The 17730-nt window shown below is 39.3% G+C and overlaps 2 protein-coding genes across 2 annotated transcripts; both read left to right on the plus strand.

Annotated features, from left to right (window-relative positions):
• The first annotated feature begins 2382 nt into the window (after window positions 1–2382).
• Window positions 2383–11411, plus strand: fermt1 (FERM domain containing kindlin 1). Its single transcript, XM_029425306.1, is given in 17 exon segments — window positions 2383–2518; window positions 4109–4263; window positions 4810–4907; window positions 5608–5743; window positions 5865–6002; window positions 6908–7091; window positions 7195–7297; window positions 7391–7498; window positions 8279–8410; window positions 8597–8646; window positions 9437–9561; window positions 9822–9928; window positions 10065–10289; window positions 10391–10515; window positions 10615–10756; window positions 10867–10938; window positions 10940–11411. Coding segments are annotated over 16 exon segments (1998 nt in total). The 5' UTR covers window positions 2383–2518; window positions 4109–4112; the 3' UTR covers window positions 11042–11411.
• A 978-nt stretch (window positions 11412–12389) lies between these two features.
• On the plus strand, window positions 12390–17593 carry trmt6 (tRNA methyltransferase 6 non-catalytic subunit). The gene is made up of 12 exons (XM_029425267.1): window positions 12390–12710; window positions 12895–13025; window positions 13221–13330; window positions 13998–14089; window positions 14185–14268; window positions 14365–14489; window positions 14627–14797; window positions 14965–15122; window positions 15231–15316; window positions 16017–16119; window positions 16385–16471; window positions 16917–17593. Exons 1-12 carry the CDS (start codon window positions 12604–12606, stop codon window positions 17076–17078), a joined length of 1416 nt encoding a protein of 471 aa, XP_029281127.1. The 5' UTR covers window positions 12390–12603; the 3' UTR covers window positions 17079–17593.
• The last annotated feature ends 137 nt before the right edge of the window (window positions 17594–17730 follow it).

The following is a 17730-nucleotide window of genomic DNA, read 5'->3' on the forward strand; positions in this document are numbered from 1 at the left end:
CAACGTGTCTGTAACAGAAGAAAAGTCACATCACGAACAGACTGCTGAAGAAAACACACCTACACATTAAAATCTACAAAGTTGGCTATAACTCAGTGTGGCTGACTGGTTGTCAGTAGAACGCCATCTGTACAAATGATAAAAATGCTAGCCATCAGTTTTACTGTGTTATTGTAGTTTCATAAGTTGCAATATCATTATATGGAAACCAACTCAAGTGATTCATCTCGATTTACTCATTGGGCAGGGTGCGGGCATTAAATAAGGTGGGCTGATCCGTGTGAGGTAAACCATTATTCATCATGTTGTGAGCCTATCTCTTTAAATCCACTTAAACAGGAGCAACAGCCCTGCTAAGATATTTTCACTACTATAACTATAACTATTTTGAATCCCTTTGAAAGTATCCAAATGTAATCCCTTTAGGATTTTTTGTAGTTTGTGTAAACAGGTCAACATCAGATTAAAATGTTTTTAAAAAATGTACTTGCAGATTGTATAATCTACTATTGTTTGTTACTTTCTTAAAGGGGTATCCCCCCAATGCCACAGCAATCAGTAGTATTTCCACATGTTGATAAGTGCTCACTCCCAATGACAGGTAAGCTGACCTTTATGTGTAAAGTTGGAGGACTTGCCCTTTAATATGTAACGTTATGTATAAGTATGTATGCTAATGTAAATATGCATTCACAAATATGTCCAGTTACTATCAATCCATCAATCAGTGGTTACCCAGTCCCATCCAGCCAATGACAACCAAAAACAATTATATTTGTATTATACTATATAATATATATATATAAATAAAATGTATATATACACTGTATATAATATATATATATATATATAAATATTTATTTATATATATATAATATTTATTTATATATAATATTATTATATATATATATATATATATATATATATATATATATATAATATTTATTTATATATATATATATATATATATATATATATATATATATATATATATATATTTATTTAAATATATATATATATATATATCATATTATATACAGTATATATATAATTATATCATTATTATTATTATTATTATTATTATTATTATTATTATTATTATTATTATTATTATATATAGTCTATATTGGGCTGAACTACTAGTTAAAATGTTGCTTTTGGTCCAATTGTTTCTCATGTGGGTTCATTTAAAATGTCTGCTACACTGAAAGCAACTTCATACATAATATTTTGCTTTTGTAATGCTAAATACTCATTAATGTTACATTAGCTTACTGCTACGTTATCATTTAGTTACAAGACAGGCAGCATTAGCATAAACTACGTTGAGCATGTTTATGTTCGCTCATTTCTGGTACTCGTGAGGGAAGAGGAGAGTAGCGTTAGCTCAGTTACTCATAAAGAGTTCATTTGCCCTTTAATATGTAACGTTATGTATAAGTATGTATGCTAATGTAAATATGCATTCACAAATATGTCCAGTTACTATCAATCCATCAATCAGTGGTTACCCAGTCCCATCCAGCCAATGACAACCAAAACAATTATATTTGTATTATATACTATATAATAGATATATATAAATAAAATGTATATATAGCACCTGTATATAATATATATATATATATATAATATATATATAGTTAACTATTTATTATATAGTATACTATAAATATTTATTTATATATAAATATTTATTTTTATATTATCTATATATATATCTTATATATATACATATATACTATATATATTATAATATTATAATTAATATTATATATCCTCTCTATCTCTATATATCTATCCTACATCTTTATTATCTATCCTATTCTTATCTCTACTCTCTATATATCATTCTCATATCATATTATATACAGTATATATATAATTATATCATTATTATTATTATTATTATTATTATTATTATTATTATTATTATTATATATAGTCTATATTGGGCTGAACTACTAGTTAAAATGTTGCTTTTGGTCCAATTGTTTCTCATGTGGGTTCATTTAAAATGTCTGCTACACTGAAAGCAACTTCATACATAATATTTTGCTTTTGTAATGCTAAATACTCATTAATGTTACATTAGCTTACTGCTACGTTATCATTTAGTTACAGCATTAGCATAAACTACGTTGAACATGTTTATGTTAGCTCATTTCTGGTACTCGTGAGGGAGAGGAGAGTAGCGTTAGCTCAGTTACTCATAAAGAGTTCATTTGCTAGGCATTTGAATAACTGTGCTATACATTTAACTAGCAATGATACAACTTACTAGCCCTGCAGCAGGCCATTTAATTAATTATATCCTAAATATTAGAAATCGTGTGAACAACGGGTTGTGAACAAACCGACCGTTACCGACTCACCCACCTCCTCTGACGGTACCACCTCCTGCTTCTACCTGTCTGAACGGGGCGTGTTTTATACCCGAAGGAGCCTCGTTCCTGCTTCATTCCACTTCACAAGAAATACCTAGGAATAGCTCATCGGCAGTAAACTTTGAATCAAGGTAAGAGTGGTTTCAGAGTCTTTAGTTTTTTATGGGCCATTATCCAACTGGGATTGAATAAAAAAAGACTTCTCATGACGAGAAAAAAAATCACAACTTGATTGGGAATGGTCCAGTTGGGACTTGTTATGTAGGATATCTGTGGTAGGCCTACATAGAAGGAAGTTCATGCTTAATTTTCAGGACTTTATTGTACTTTTCTAAACTAAGGCTGGGCTGACACTGTAACTATTGTATTATGTGAATACTAAAACTTAACAGTAGTGTTGTTTATGGCTCAAAAGTAACCATTTGCCAAGTTAATTTTACAATAAGAGCGGTGCTTAAGTCTCTTATCAAAGTAATATGTGTGTAGTTGTACTGTAAAGAAGAGGTTGCTCTGTTTCCAGTGCTGCATTCCTCTAGTTTTCCAATATTAACACTTAGATTTACACTGTTTATATTGGCTAACTTTTACATGTACAAATTACATCATTACTCCTTCATTCACGATTTGTTCTTTTTTGCTGCTAGTGTATTATTGTGGGAGTCAATTCATCACGCTCCAACATATCTCAACAAGCCTTCCCTCAGCAGATATGCAAGCTCAAACGTTTGACTGTACCCTACAGCTGCATAGGGAGGGAGCAGCAAAAAGAAAGCAGAGTGTGTTCATTAAACCTAGCCTTGCGGCAACATAGTTTCACACAGTATACATTTCCACAGGGCTACCCAGGACAAATGAAACTATCTCTATTGATAGCCTCAGTCTAGACGTGTGTGTGTGTGTGTGTGTGTGTGTGTGTGTGTGTGTGTGTGTGTGTGTGTGTGTGTGTGTGAGTTGGCATCTCTTTGTTCCCCGCACCTTCAGAGTTCAGATGTAAAATGAAGAGAGACTGGTGCAGTGTGTGGAGATTGTTGTTTTGCCTGGTCTCTGCTCCACCAGATTCGTGTCCCTGCTCGTCACACATTCCACAGCTTTACCCTCCCTGCTCCTCCTCCGCTCGTCTCCTCTTTCTTACAATGTACCTGCCTGATGTCTTTTATCCATTCACTCTTCTCTCATAATTAAAATCCAACACATAGTTCTGCCTTTCTGTACAGAGCCGTACTGCTGTGTTATGTCTGCTGTGTTTACTGTGTGTTCTGCGGTCTCATATATTTTTCCTGCTGGCACCAGCCTGCACATCAGTGTGTTTGCGGGTATCTTATTTATAAATGTATCGGCTGAGAGGAGTACTTCAGGGGCTGCGGTATTATTGCAGAGATACTGCGGGAGAAGCATCATGAAAATCTGGACAACAGAGACACTGAGAGATCTGTGTTTGTTAACTGTTGGCCAACTTAATTTGGATGTTCCCACAGGATGTTGAGAAACACTTAAGCCTCTGACTCATGTTTTTTTTTTTTTACCAGATGTGTCCTAATCTTAAAAACAAAAGAAAGCAAGAAAAGAGTCAACACATTTTTATGGAATCCCCTCAACATATGATTAATTAGAGATAGTGGGAGGTCCTTCCAATATTCCTTGTGTTGTGCCTCTTTGATGGCCATATCTACACCTAGGAGCATCCCGTCTATCATCTATGCACCTCTTTCTTTCCAGAACAGGACCATGATCACAGCTGCAGAGTATGGAGAAACATCATGGGAGCTGTCCGTGCAGGTGGATCAGAAAGCTGGAGATGAGTCCATGAAATTTAAGCTGAGGGTAAAGGGAGACTTGCACATTGGAGGCCTCATGCTTAAACTGGTGGAGAAGATCAGTAAGTGCCTCAGATTGTTAAGAAACTGTCGGAATGTAATCTGTCACACTCAATTTTGGTTTGTTTGCCTGGTAAAAGCATACATTTACTTTGTTTTAAGTACAGTGCCTCCCCTGCTGCCACAACAGGTCTGTTAGTCAAGCCACACCCTTGTTTGCCCTGCAGCGTAGGAAGGTTCCTACGCTGCAGGGCTATTGTTTTGCCACAAAGCATTGGCTTGTGTAGCCGAGGGGCCAAAGTTCAGCCAGGATCTGATCTGATATCTCCTTATATAAATTCAGAGGAGCTTAGGTAGTATGAAGGTAACTGTAAGGTGGTTTAAAGAGCATGAGACATAATAGATGACTAAGTAGCTTGTCATCAACAGACGGATTTTAACACAGCACCATAACATGATGTCAGGTAGACTCATAAAACCACACTTTAATCATGCTCAGCCACCCACACAACAGTACAGAGTACAGGAAGTGCAAGATCCTTTAAAAAGGTGAGATATGACAGTAACATGGTAGTGATATGTTTTACTCAATGTGTGTGTGTCCGCAGAGGCTCCTCAGGATTGGTCAGACCATGCCCTGTGGTGGGAACAGAGGAAGTGTTGGCTGCTCAAAACCCACTGGACCTTGGACAAGTATGGAATTCAGGTAATTTAGTGTCCAAAGTGATTTAATCGGTGATTATAATTTTGCTGGTCTTTGATAAGTTATCATTGTAATATCTTAAATACAAGAATCTGCAAAAGGTTATCCATTTGAATGCCAATGGCACAGTAAAGTACAGTCAAAGCCATAATGATTTAATTATGTATGTGTGTGTGTGTGTGTGGGGGTCCTTAAGACAGGAAGATCCATCAGTGGTTTAATTTGTCAACCCAGTCCAAACCATTAGTTGGCTCTGTAATTCAGAATGAAATAACACATGTTGTACCGCCAAGCACTGTTCGAGCTCTAAGAACTATACAAATTATATTTCACAGTTAAGAAAGCAATAACAACGATATTAAGGCTGAGGAAGATTAGGAAAACATGTACTCAATGAGTGCAATGAATAAGTTCCCCCTAGAAATCAGGCTCACTGCCTCATTTTTGGGTCCATTACATTACATTACATTTCAGGTCATGTAGCAGACGCTCTTATCCAGAGCAACTCACAGTGAACTAACTACAGGGACAGTCTCCCTGCATGTGTGATCATCACACCCTTTGTTTATGTACAGACAGACAGGGAAGTTCCCCTAAGCCCAGCTAAGGTTGCAAAAATCTCCAAATCAGCACAATAACAAAGGAAAGAACATTATTATGGATGTTGCAGGTGTGCTTCAAAAACATATTTTTTTCTACACAGGCTGATGCTGACCTGCGCTATACACCCCAGCACAAACCCCTATTGCTGCAGCTTCCCAATATGAAAACCATCAAAATGACCGTCAGCTTCTCCAGTGTGGTCTTCAAGGCGGTGGCAGAGATCTGTCGAATACTCAGTGAGTTTCTTTGTCCTTTCTTGTCTTAGACAGAGACATCTGTGATTGATGAAAAATTAAGACTCACCTTCCTTCCATATTCTCCCTGATCCGCTCACGTCCCCTGTTCGCTCCCTCTCAGACATCAGAAGATCAGAGGAACTGTCCTTGCTGAAGCCTCCAGACGATCCCTCCAAGAAGAAGAAGAAGAAAGGCAAGAACTCAGCACATGAGGACATCTGGGACATCGATTTACTTGGCGGGGGACCTGGAGGCACAGGTACCGTTTCTTGACGAGGCTAAAAACTAAAGTTTCACAGCACAGAAGCAGCGAATCTGAGTTCAAAAGCACTCTGCAGCAGCTCTGAAAAGATTCAGGCTAAGAAAGAAATGCATCGGCTGGAAAGAAATAGAACATTTATATTAGGTTATTAAACCTAGCCTTCATTATTTTTGGTCTGGTGTAGAGTAAGCTGTATTCTAATTGTGGCCTCCACAATAATATTAACTTGTTGCATGAATTATTAATGCTTTGTATCAGTTTGTTTATTACAAGGAAAACATTTTCTAAAAGTACAATTTTACTCATATGTGGCTCACAGAAGACTTTTTAAAGATGAATTGATTTAATTGGAATTATTTGATAGATTTTAAACTAAAGTTGAATAGATGTTTTGCTGCTTCACATTCATTGCTGGAACAGAGGCATCGTTAATGTTATTAGTTACTTACTGTGCTTCGTCTCAAAATCAGCAATGACTCAATTTAGGTGAGTAGGATATTCATTATGTCTGTAATTCGATACAGTGAGATTAATCTCCAGTCCTAGAAGGGATGGCATCTTTATTTAATAAGTTACTTCTGCTGTAGGAGGAGGAGAAGAAATGAGAACATTCTCTGTATAGTGCTGCGGAGATCTGACAGGCCTCAGTTTTCATCAGTGAGATGTGAAAGAATTCTTCAGGGGTTTCCCCAACACGCTCTCGCTCACTGGTACACTGAGTATCCATCCACGCCATCCTAAAGATCACAACTGTTGATTCTTCTTTGAAAATGTTTTGCTTTTAATACGGTTTTTTTCCCCACCTCCTATGCAAGTGAGTTTATCTCAACTTCAGAGGGTATAATGAATTATTTTTGGCAAACCTGATTTTATTAATTGATCTTCCATTCTCTTTGAACAAGGCCCCATGCACAGTAAGACCATGACAGCTACGTACGACCCAGAGAACGGCATGCCGGTGTCTGCCACGAGCCTTTGGTTTGGAGAAAACCCCCTAGCCGAATCCCAGCCAAACCTGCCGCCTGCTGAGCTGGCCAAGATGTACCAGCCGCTTGAGCTGGTGAACAAAGCAGTCAACAATGCAGGGTACATGAAAATACAGCTGTTGTTTTTTGTTTTTCCTCGTAGATTTGAGTGATATTTCTAAACACTGCCCTCCCTTATTGGTTGTTGCTAATATGATTGACAGGTGGTTGGACTCGTCCCGTTCTCTTATGGAGCAAGACATTCAAGATGAGGAAAAGCTATTGCTTCGCTTCAAGTACAATGTCTTCTTCGACCTCAATCCTAAAGTGAGAGACCCCAAATATATCCCTCGGGGGAAACAAATTCGACTTGCTTTGAAAGTTTTGAAAATGATTAGCGTGCATGTTTTCGTGTTTTAGTATGATGCTGTCAGAATAACCCAGCTGTATGAACAAGCTCGCTGGTCCATCCTGCTGGAGGAGATCGACTGCACGGAGGAGGAAATGCTGATGTTTGCTTCATTACAGGTGAACAACACGCCATCACAGTTATGACACAAGGTTCTGTATGTATAACAGTATGCAGAGTCAATTCTTCAAAGCTACTGGACAGTGAGATGAAAGATATATCTTTAACACTTGAATGCATGTTTTCATTTAAGAATTAAAGTATCTTTTGGAACTCCTTATTTCAATTTGCTTGGGATCATGAACCACAGTTCTCAGAGGGGGCACGGTAAGGTGGACTAAATTAGCTTTAAGTACAGTATATGGGTGTCTTATACTCTGAATAGTATCCATCCGGAGAGCCGCTTTGGTGTCTAAATCCACGCAAGGACGTGTCAGGACTTGTGGAAAATCCCACTAGAGAGAGGGAGCATGGGAAGTAGAGGTAGAGAGAGAGAGGTATAGGAAAAGAGATTGAGTAGCGGGAAAAGTAGTAGAATTATAATTCCCCATCAGAGAAATGTGCTCTAAGGAACTAATCATTACCATGATAACTGTGGCAAAGTTTGAGCTGTAAGGACATTCAGGCCATCTTGGATCCGTGAAAGCTGTTATTTTGCTTCTGTTGGGACAGTGATTCAGAAAAAGCAGTGATTCAAAGAGAGATGTTGCACTCACCTTCACATTGGTGCAATGGCTGGCACACAGGGCTGTGCCCACACCTCCCTGACTCATGCCTTGCATAACCTCTTAAGTCACATTGACCTGTACTTGTTGAAATATTTGATCATTAGAAAAAAGTCAGTTGGAAGTTGTCTACTTATGGACAAAAACAAATCTTTCATTTCATTTCATTTTCAGTATCACATTTGTAAACTGACCATGTCGAGTGAACCACTGGACATCTCCAATGAACCAGAAATAGATGAAGTAGAAGCTGCCCTGTCCAACTTGGAGACGACCCTAGAAGGCGGACTCCCAGACCGAATTCTGGTAAACATATTTTTTTTAGACACTTGAGTGGATATTAAACGTAATTTGAAGGTGTTCAGGTCCGTTACAGTAGAACATCTGTTTTTAAGCAGGAGTGATAGGTAGGCCTCCGATGATTGTATGTCTTAACACGGTGATGTCAGGAGAAGACACGGGATAATTCACAATTGTTTGTCCCGCCCCCAGGAAGACATTACAGACATTCCAGAGTTGGCGGATTCCCTCCGGCTGTTTAGGTAAACCCCCCTTTTCTTCCTATCACATGAAGATGTCATTGTTAATAACTAAAGTACAATCTCAAATACCTCAATGTGAAATGGATATTTTACTGTCCTTTAAACCCCCCTTAAAGAGATAGTTTGGATGTTTTGAAGTCCATAGTCGGTGTATTACTTACAGTACATGGCGATCGGCATGCCCCCCCCCCCCCAGTTTGGAGAAACAGACAGGAGCACAGGCACAGCAGCAAACCAATATACTGCTGTTTAGCCACTTAAAAGAAAATATTATTTTAAGTGTACGCTATATTTAGAATATTATCACCGCCAAAGCCACCAGACTCTATCGACAATAACAGTCATTTTACGTTGCAGAACACGGGGTCTGCTAGTCTACCGCTGCCTTGATTAGTTAGTTCATTGTGTTATTGTGTGACTTTGGTGAATCCAAACTAACCAAAGTCACACAATAACACAAACAAACTTATTGATCAAGGCAGCTGTGTTTTTTTTATCAATGGAGTCTGGTGGCTTTGAAGAGAGCGTTGATGACGGCTCCTGTCAGAAAGGTTGTCTGACAGCAAGGCAAAACTATGAAAATATTCGAAATAGCTTAAACTGCAAACTTGTTTTGGGTGGGCCTTTCTTTGAGGTGGCTAAATTGTGTTTTGCTGCTGCCCCCGTCCACAGCAGTACATTACTTAGCTTCAGCGCTGTAACCGGGGGCGTGCCGGCAGGGGTATAAAGGTGAGTTGTATTGCAGGCAAAAATCAATTAATTGTTTTTCTTTCTTTCCGTCTTAAATCAGGCCCAAAAGACTAACTCTGCGGCCGTACAAAGACTACTGGTTTGTATTCAAGGACACCACCATCTCCTACTACAAGAACAAGGAGACGTCCAGTGGAGAACCCATAGAGCAGTTTCACCTCCGAGGTCAGTGAAGAAGAAGGATGTGAAAAACACTTTTCACTGTGTTCTGCATTGTTGAGGATTATTAACTCTCTGTGTAAGCATTCCCATCATGTGTGATTACGTGTTTGAAGCATCCCCGTGAGCACGAGCAGTGGTGTTCTCTTGTAAGCTTCCACAGTACCTGCAGTTTTATTCTGTGATAATATTTGCAAATCTGTTGCATCACTCCACCCTTCTTCTGTAGTTAAATTCAACACTATCTCTTCCTCTTCGTTTGACAGGTTGTGAGGTAGTCCCTGATGTCAACGTGACAGACAAGAAGTTCGGCATTAAGCTCCTGCTCCCAGTTGCTGACGGGATGAATGAGGTGTACATCCGATGTGATAATGTAAGTCCCCCCCCTCTACGTCCCCACGAGCATTTTACTGTGATAACCAGCAATTCTGCCTCTTTTCAAAAATCCCTCTGAACCGTGCAGTATATAAACATGTGCTCATATTGTAACTCTCCTGTAATTGCTGCAGGAAACGCAGTACGCCAAGTGGAAAGCTGCGTGTATCCTGGCCTCCAAGGGCAAGACAATGGCATACAGCTCCTACAAGTCAGAAGTGAGGAATATCCAATCCTTTCTGCAAATGAAGAGCCTGGCGCCCCCTCCTGGTCAAGCAGCTCCTGACCTCGACGCCATGGATATGAACGCCGAATGTTTTTTCTCCCCACGCTACACCAAGAAGCACAAGACCAAGCAGGTCTGTTTAAGGGCTACGTAAAATATACTTGACTTTGCCAACAGCGTTACAGCACTGCTCTCACAAACATATTTTCTAAATCTGCTTCTGATTGTTTGAAGCTAACAACACGTATCCTGGAGGCCCATCAGAACATAGCACGGCTGTCCCTAATGGAGGCTAAGATGCGCTTTATCCAGGCCTGGCAGTCGCTCCCAGAGTTCGGCATCAACTACTACATTGTCAGGTACGGTGCATATATTTAGGTATACAACTGGTGACATATTAGAAGATCAAAATGTTGTTTCTGAATGATAATTTGGTTATTATTTTATTTGTGCTTCAGATTCAAGGGCAGTAAGAAGGATGAGATTCTTGGGATCTCGTACAACCGCATGATTCGTATCGACATGTCCTCTTGTCTGCCTGTCACCACCTGGAGGTTTGCCAACATGAAGCAGTGGAACGTGAACTGGGAGATAAGACAGGTGAGGGATCGTGGTGCCATATAATGTGATTTCAATTCTCTCCTTTTTTGGGGTATTGCCCCCTATACAGTATTACTTCTGAGACATGAATCCTTTGTATGTCATTCCAGGTCACCATAGAGTTTGACCAGAATGTGTCAATAGCCTTCTGCTGTTTGAGCTGCGACTGCAAGGTGGTCCACTGAGTTCATCGGCGGTTACATCTTCCTCTCCACAAGATCTAAAGACCAGAACGAGACGCTAGACGAAGAACTGTTCCATAAACTAACTGGAGGCCAAGAATGAGGAAAGCTACAAGCTTGTGTTTCTTATAGTTGTTTATTTACGTATGTTACAATGTGAAAGTAAAGCGTTCATCTACTGTAGCAATGGTAAACCTAAACACTAAATCACTGCCGAAGAAAATCTAATACTGTAAATTTAACATTTTTACTCACAGAATAACAGTAGCATCACAGTTTCCTCATTATACAGTTATAGCAATTTACCATGGACTAGAAAAATAATGACATTCATGTAAATATGTAGTCAAGATTCTCTCAAAACGTGTATGCATTGATATTTGTAAGAATTCAGCTTTTTTTCAGGTGAAGAGATGTCCTCATTTCAGGCAGAACAACATTTTGTAAAAACCATTAAAGGGTGTTTTTTTGTATTTCACTTGTTTCACATTTGTTCTTTTGCTGCAACACAAACAGAACTGAGTTTTCACATTGAAGGTTGAAGTCATCTTAATTCATAGAGACATTTTATATTCTATGCTTAAAGAAAACAGAAGTCATGGTTGATTTTTCTCATTTTATTCATGTTAATTTTACTATTATTATTATTATTATTATTATTATTATTATTATTATTATTATTATTATTATTATTATTATTATTATTATAGAATGCATATACAACCATACCCACAGTGAAAACTGCTGCCACAAAGCCTGAATAGAGAAGCTTCAAATTTCACAACAACTTTGAAAATGTCTTAGATTCATGAAGAATTACATAAACTGTGAATTTAAACTTGCTTTCAGAAAATATTTCAAGGCAACTACATACTACAGTAATGCCAAGTTTGATATAACTTTAATAAAACATATGTTTGGCCTGAAATCACCATGTATCCTTTGAAAATAACATGACACATTTGCAATATATTGATACTATTTGCTGTTTGGTCCTGTCCACTAATATAATAAGAATATATTATAATTAATATCATCTCAAATGAATTCGCCAATAAAGCTGCAGCCATATACATCGTTCAATCTGTATGTAAAATACAGTAACATGTACACCATGATGAAAGTATGTCACATTGCAAACCATCCACACCTTCACTCATCTAACACTGCTGCCAAATTGCACACAATAAGTTAAACATTGACATGGACATAACTGCACACAATATAGACCTTTTATTAGCACTCGCGCTGTGTTTAAATTATGTGCTTTTTCTAATTGTGAAAGTTCCTGTTTTAGCGCCCCCTTCCTCTCATATCTATCGACGAATTCACGTTCATCGATGATTCTGAAATCTGAAATATTTTTCCACAGTCAACGCACTTTGTTACTATTGGCCAGCAGGCTCAGCGACGCATATCCAGCCAATCACAGAGCGCTATGTAGAAGCATGGCACGCTTTACAATCTGCAATTGATTAGTCGTCCTGGGAAGCTAGGGAAATGAAAGCTAACACGTGGAAATAGTGATTTGCTGTATTTTGTTTCTACTTCAGGGAGGTTTAGTGCCTTATTGAACCGTGCCTGGTCAACAGCGACTCCGTATAATTCTCTGAAGGTGACAATTACCTCTCAGCTGCCTGGTGAGCTGGTTTAATCCGCTATATTATGGCGGACAACGTAGACGATGATTCTCTATACAGAATTAAAGAGGGTGACTACGTTGTTTTGAAACGAGGAGATATCTTCAAAGCTGTGCAAATTCAACAGAAGAAGTAAGTAAAAACTGCAAGTAGCTAAACATAAAACCCAAAATGTGTACCTCTCATAATTTTGATTTCACGAGAGGCACAAACTGAGGCTAGCTAAACCATAACTGACATCTCATTAGTGAAATATTACAACAAGTATATGCGGGATGATTTTGTTGTTGTTTATTTCTGTATGATCTACTTACAGGAAGGTGGCTTTTGAGAAGCAGTGGTTCTTCCTGGATAATGTTGTGGGACAGTTGTATAGCACCACATTTGAAATTGTGTCTGGAGGGATCCTGCAGCCACGGAAGCCCAAGGACACAGAGAGCTCCACCGGTGTGTAACCTGCTGTTAAATATCACACACCAATCCATGTTTGAGTTCTACAACACTTTTTATGTCTCCAGGGCATTATAATTTGTGATGCATGTGTTTTTTCAAATTTGCATGCATGAATATTTTGAAGACTATTACAGGCTGTTACTCTTTCATTTTCGCCTTGAGTAATCTTCTTTTATGTGTTCATCCCAGATGCAAAGGGGGCAGGTACAGACAACAGAAACATTGTTGACGATGGAAAATCACAGAAGTTGACCAGGGATGACATTGAGACGCTCAAAGAGCAAGGTCTGAAGGGTCAGGTATGTAATAATCTTGCATTTACATACATATATGGGAAAGTATGACAGTAATGCCAGGTGTTGGGTCTGTTTGCTAAAGAATAATGTGATTAATATTTTTTTATTTGTTTTTGGACATACAATTTCATGAAAAACAAAAATGAATGGAGCATGCTAATAAGTGTTGTCTGTGTAGCCAAAGTCTTATGTAGCTTATTCGTCTGTGCCATTGAAATCCATTGTTGTAAAAAGAAAAACTATTAAAAGCACATAAATCAGTGTTTAAGGCATGTCCCTTTATTACGATGAACATCGTAGGTAGATTAAATAAATCCACGTACCTTCTGCACACAATGTTTTTAATACGCAGCTGAAAATAGTCCCCAATAAATGCACCATCAAGTCCTATTTGAGTAAAGTTAGCTAAAGTCGGCAGCGCCCAGCTATTACATGGAAAATAAGTTAAATATGTGTGACCCATTGTTAATGATGTAAGTTTTAATTTGGAACCAGTGCGCTCGGGGCTGAGTGCCACAGGCAGAATAGGGAAGACGAAAATGATTGAGAGATCATTGCAATGTTGTTTTTTTGTCTTGTCATGGGAACCTTATCTTTTAAATGATCAGATAAAATGTTGAAGTATAACAGAAGAGAGAGACCAGAGATAATATGTGTGTGTGCTCCACAGGAAATCATTCAGCAGCTTATAGAGAACAGCTCAACATTCAAAAATAAGACTGAATATGCCCAGGATAAGTACATCAAGAAGAAGAAGAAGAAGTGAGCCACTTCCGATGATGCACCCACACTTTGTTTCAGACTTAAAATAATGTAGTGGGCTTTAATTAGTTGTTCCCATTCCTGTGCTTTTCCAGGTATGAAAATACTGTGATGATTCTAAAACCGTCCTGTCGCATCCTGGCTATGATGTACCACGGCCGGGAACCAGGGAAGATCTGGTGAGTCAGCACATGGATTAACAGCGTGTGTAAACGTTGTCTTTTTCAGAGCATAGAGAGGAATCTGTATGATGTGTATGTTTTCCTCTGATGCAGCCACCTGCGGTACGACACTCTTGCCCAGATGTTGACTCTGGCAAACATCCACGCTGGCAGTAAAGTGTTGGTGTTTGAGACTTGTGCTGGCCTCGTGCTGGGATCCGTCATGGAAAGAATGGGGGGTACGTCAGTCCGGTGAACTGTTTGACCAAATGATTATAAACTTTTTCTATCCAAAGAATGTCTCTTTTTTTTTTCTTCTGACCAAAGCCTCTTCTCTCCCCTTTGTTTAATTACCCTGTCTTTCCTCCTCATCCAGGCTATGGCTCAGTGATCCAAATGTACCCAGGAGGTGGGCCTGTTCGGGCGGGTGTGGAGAGCTTTGGCTTCCCTTCACATTTTCACGATATGCTGCATGAGTTTCCCATCTGCCATGTCAATGCTCTGCTGGCAGGCACTCTGGACACTACTGCCAAAGATCCCAGTGCTGGTACAGCCTCTCGCCTTTTTCTTTTTTTAATCTCTCCAAGAGTGCTGCTAGTCCTGAAATGCTTTAGAGTACTAAATGTGTGTCCTCTGGTGGTCATTTTATCATCATGTTTTACCTTTTTATAAACTACTCATAGACTAAGATTCTGTGACACTTCTGTGATGTAGATTCAAAGCAGTCCAACATGGCTGCAAAGGAGGAGCAAAACCAGCCTGAGGCGGAGCGGCAGGGCAGTCCAGAGGAACAGAGCATGGAGACAAACAGTGGCGCTGATGGTAGCCATGACCCCAAGAAAGAAGAGGAGGAGAAACGCAGGGAAGCCAAAGTATGCCCACCATTCACTAACCCCATTTAGGACTACTTCATTTGTACTTGTATGTTGGATCTTAAAGAAAGTCAATGTCCTGACGTCATGATTTTGTTGTGTTTTTAGGCTGAGGAGAGAAAGGTGAAGCAGGAGGAGAAACGGAAGAAGCTAGCAGCTGCTGCTGCCCTGCTGGAAAGCAGGAATGCCGACGGGTTGGTGTTAGATTAAGATTCACATTTCTGTTCCTCTAAACCGCTCTGCTCCTTTTCAGCATCGGCCTCTTTCCCTTCCACCTCTGCTTAATCACTTGTGGATGGTGCCATGTAGTAAAAAACAGTAATTAAAATAGATCTAGAGGGAATAAAAAGTGATGAATGATTTCAAGTATTGTTAAGTATGTCCATAAAAGTCAGGATAAACCAATTGCCTTCCTCTGAGCTCACACGCGATGATCAGCACACAGTGCCCTTGCAAGGTGAGCAAAGGGATTGCTTTCCTGTCATATGAAATGAAGGACTTGCTTTATAGCTTTTTATGATGGATGGATGAATTAATGTAAAGGTGACATCCGAGCCAGAGGTACACGTATTGATCTGATTAGCCTATTGACTTTCCTCAGAGTCTTCTCTACACCATAGCAGCTATATCGTAAACTGTACCTCAGAGCACAATTTTCCAGCCTGTCCTAAATCAGCCTCTTTCCCTGGCTCTTATCCAGCGTCATAAAATCTGAAATGAATGTCTACAATAGGTACTAAATCCCACGTCTATCGGTCATAACTCGCATACAGCACCGACGAGTTAAATGCCGATATTGCCTACTTACACATTTCCAATAACAAAGTGTACGGTTTACAGTGTATTTCATGTTTGACAGGTTTGCCTGATCATCTATTTGTTTCCCACATGCAGGTTGGTCATAGCCAGCCGGTTTAACCCATGTCCAGTCCTAATGGGCCTGCTCAAATTCCTCTCTCCCTCCAGGCCTTTTGTAGTCTACTCCCAATACAAAGAGGTAAGCTCATCCTGACTACTGGTATTTACCGTGTGTGTGTGTGTGTGTGTGTGTGTGTGTGTGTGTGTGTGTGTGTGTGTGTGTGTGTGTGTGTGTGTGTGTGTGTGTGTGTGTGTGTGTGTGTGTGTGTGTGTGTGTGTGTGTGTGTGTGTGTGTGTGTGTGTGTGTGTGTGTGTGTGTGTGTGTGTGTGTGTGTGTGTGTGTGTGTGTGGCAGTCATCCTCTTAATGCTGCTTTTGCTTCTCTTCCCGCTCATATGTCTGCAGTCTCTTATCGAGTGCTACACAAAACTCAAGGAACACGGCGGCACGGTCAACCTGAAACTCACAGACACCTGGCTCAGACATTACCAGGTAACATTTAAACACTGAATTTTGTTTGAGTTGTTCTTTGTCTATAAAAAAAGAATAATAATTGGATGATTCAAATTATTAGGAATTAAATGTTCTGTCCATCCACTAATTGTTTCAGCCCTAAATAAGTATTTCATTTAATGCTAGAAGAAGAAAGTCCTTTCTGTCCTTTGTATTGGTTGAACTGTGTTGCACATATTCCACATATTCCACATCAGCATGACTTATTTGTGATAAGATGCTTCTCACCCCCTGATCCTTTGTTACCGAGACTCTCTACCGTTTGCTCTCGGGGCCTAATGTTTTTGTTGTGTGTACTATGCAGCAACTGGATGAAAACAATGTGTTCGCATACTCTCCCACCTCAGGACCAAAGTGTTATTTCTCAGCAGCCCTTCCTGTAGAATTAATGTCTCCTGACTGTATTTCTGCGTCCTCTCTCTAGGTGTTGCCTAACAGGACACATCCTGTGCTACTGATGAGCGGGGGCGGGGGCTACCTCCTCTCAGGAACAACGGTTGCTGCGGACCATTCCAAACCTTCAAGCTCCCGGCAAGATGGGGAACCAGCGGAAAAGAGACAGAAAGTGACAGACACTGAAGGATGAGCAAACACCGCGGCATCAAATCTTTTAAGGGCACATTACCAATGACCTGTAGGGGTTTTTCCTCCAGCATTGACTTCTCTTTCTGCTGAACTGATTTGACACATCTGAAATAAGGGAGACGGAGTGTCTGGTTTGCATTCATCAGATTACTTTCTCCCGTCTTGTGTATTCAGATCAGTGCAGAGGAAGGCGTAATGCGGAGGAGAAAACTTTCAGCCAGTTAAGGGCAGTATGAGCTCAGTGTATGTGTTGCGTAAGGAACTGCTGAAATGATCTTTCTTGTGTTGAGAGTAAGTGACAGAGTTGTGTCTTATGCCTCTAGACCAGGTGTACAAACATTTTATTTTCTAATTAAAGCTCTCCAGCTATTAGTTTATACATTTTTTTAATTTTGTAATCCCTTCTGAAAGTGCCATTTGTTTTATGATCCAGCTGGGTTACATCTGTATCTGCACAGAATAAAAAATAAAGCAGCACTCAATGTGTGAAGACTGAACAAACTCTTCAGAACACGATTTATTTGAATAATTTGTCTCAAGATACATATTGTAATCTCATCATTTCTCTCATATATATATATATATATATATATATATATATATATATATATATATATATATATATATATATATATATATATATATATATAAAC

The sequence above is a fragment of the Cottoperca gobio genome, chromosome 24 (assembly GCF_900634415.1).
Source record: "Cottoperca gobio chromosome 24, fCotGob3.1, whole genome shotgun sequence".
Lineage (NCBI taxonomy): Eukaryota > Metazoa > Chordata > Actinopteri > Perciformes > Bovichtidae > Cottoperca > Cottoperca gobio.